The 1,141-nt window shown below is 31.8% G+C and overlaps 1 protein-coding gene across 1 annotated transcript in view; it reads left to right on the top strand.

Moving 5' to 3' along the window:
• The first annotated feature begins 1,002 nt into the window (after positions 1 to 1,002).
• LOC128210747 (complement C1q and tumor necrosis factor-related protein 9B-like) overlaps positions 1,003 to 1,141 on the top strand; it is a 19,825-nt gene continuing 19,686 nt past the window's right edge. Inside the window, exon 1 of the mRNA XM_052915100.1 lies at positions 1,003 to 1,011. Within this exon, the coding sequence (XP_052771060.1) occupies positions 1,003 to 1,011 (9 nt within the window). The remainder of the gene's footprint in view (positions 1,012 to 1,141) is intronic.

Genomic DNA, 1,141 nt, shown 5'->3' with positions numbered 1-1,141 from the left:
TCCCATGGTACGAAATTGCCTCCATTAATTAAAAACTAAATGATTAAAGCGCTATCCATTAGATCTTAAAAACTATGTGGACGAGCTTTCAGATGAAAGCACATATAAGATGGCCATTTGCCATTTTGTGTGTAAGTAAAAATAAAGCTCTGTGAAAATGTTTTGGCAAAATTGTTTCCATTTAATTAAAAATAACGTAATAATATTTGTGAAAAAGAAAGAATTGAAAATTGAAAGAGGCGTCTTTGTCATATGGGACGTGTGCAGACATAATTAAAATATACCTGTCATATAGTTTTAAAATTGTTTCTCTTCAAATACCAGTAATACTTGATGTAAATCAAACAAGGTGGAGTATTAAATTTTGAAATTGGTTGATATGTTAATGTACACCTTTGAAGATTCTTAGCTACGAAAAAGGTAATAAAAGTTCCTCTTTTGGTATTTGATGTATTATTAAGAAAACATTATACCGATATATACTGATATTACGATAACAATTTTGGATGGACGGCAATTGGGATCTATTCACAATGCAAGATGTTTAATCCTTTAAACCATAGTTTCAAAAATACATGAACTAGTTACACTGTTGGTGATCATCTGCATTTCGGTCAATTTGCTTACGAGTCATACAAACGGGATAAAACTACGACATAAATAGTTATCAGACGTCCCTCCGGCCGTCTTCTCAGTGTTAATTTGTGTTTAAAAACAATCTTAATTAAACCACACAACCCGGTAAAACTATATTATAAGAACATATAAAGATCACCTAATTCCGTAACGATTGAGCAGCAAATGAGAAACAAGTATAAGAGTGTTATATCGGAGACTTTGTGAGGTATTTCTATGGGAGGGATTATGCGCCAGTTTACTCATTATTCTTTATGACCTTCTGGCATGCGAATTAGCCCTAAAACACCTAATATCAACCTTAAATTGATACATTTACAATTCAAATACTGAAATATATAAATACATAATGTTTTTTTCATAAGAATGTCGATTGTAAGCGATGTGAAAAAGTATCATTGAATAAAGGTTTGAAATGCATCCACGATTCAAAACGTTTCCTTTTAATACCTCAGTGAAAAAAATGTTTTGAGAGGTTTGGCGGTTGTGCCTCCGAAGTAATGAT

Source organism: Mya arenaria, chromosome 12 (genome assembly GCF_026914265.1).
Source record: "Mya arenaria isolate MELC-2E11 chromosome 12, ASM2691426v1".
NCBI lineage: Eukaryota > Metazoa > Mollusca > Bivalvia > Myida > Myidae > Mya > Mya arenaria.
Note: the sequence above shows the minus strand (reverse complement) of the source record. Positions and strands in the feature narration are given on the sequence as shown.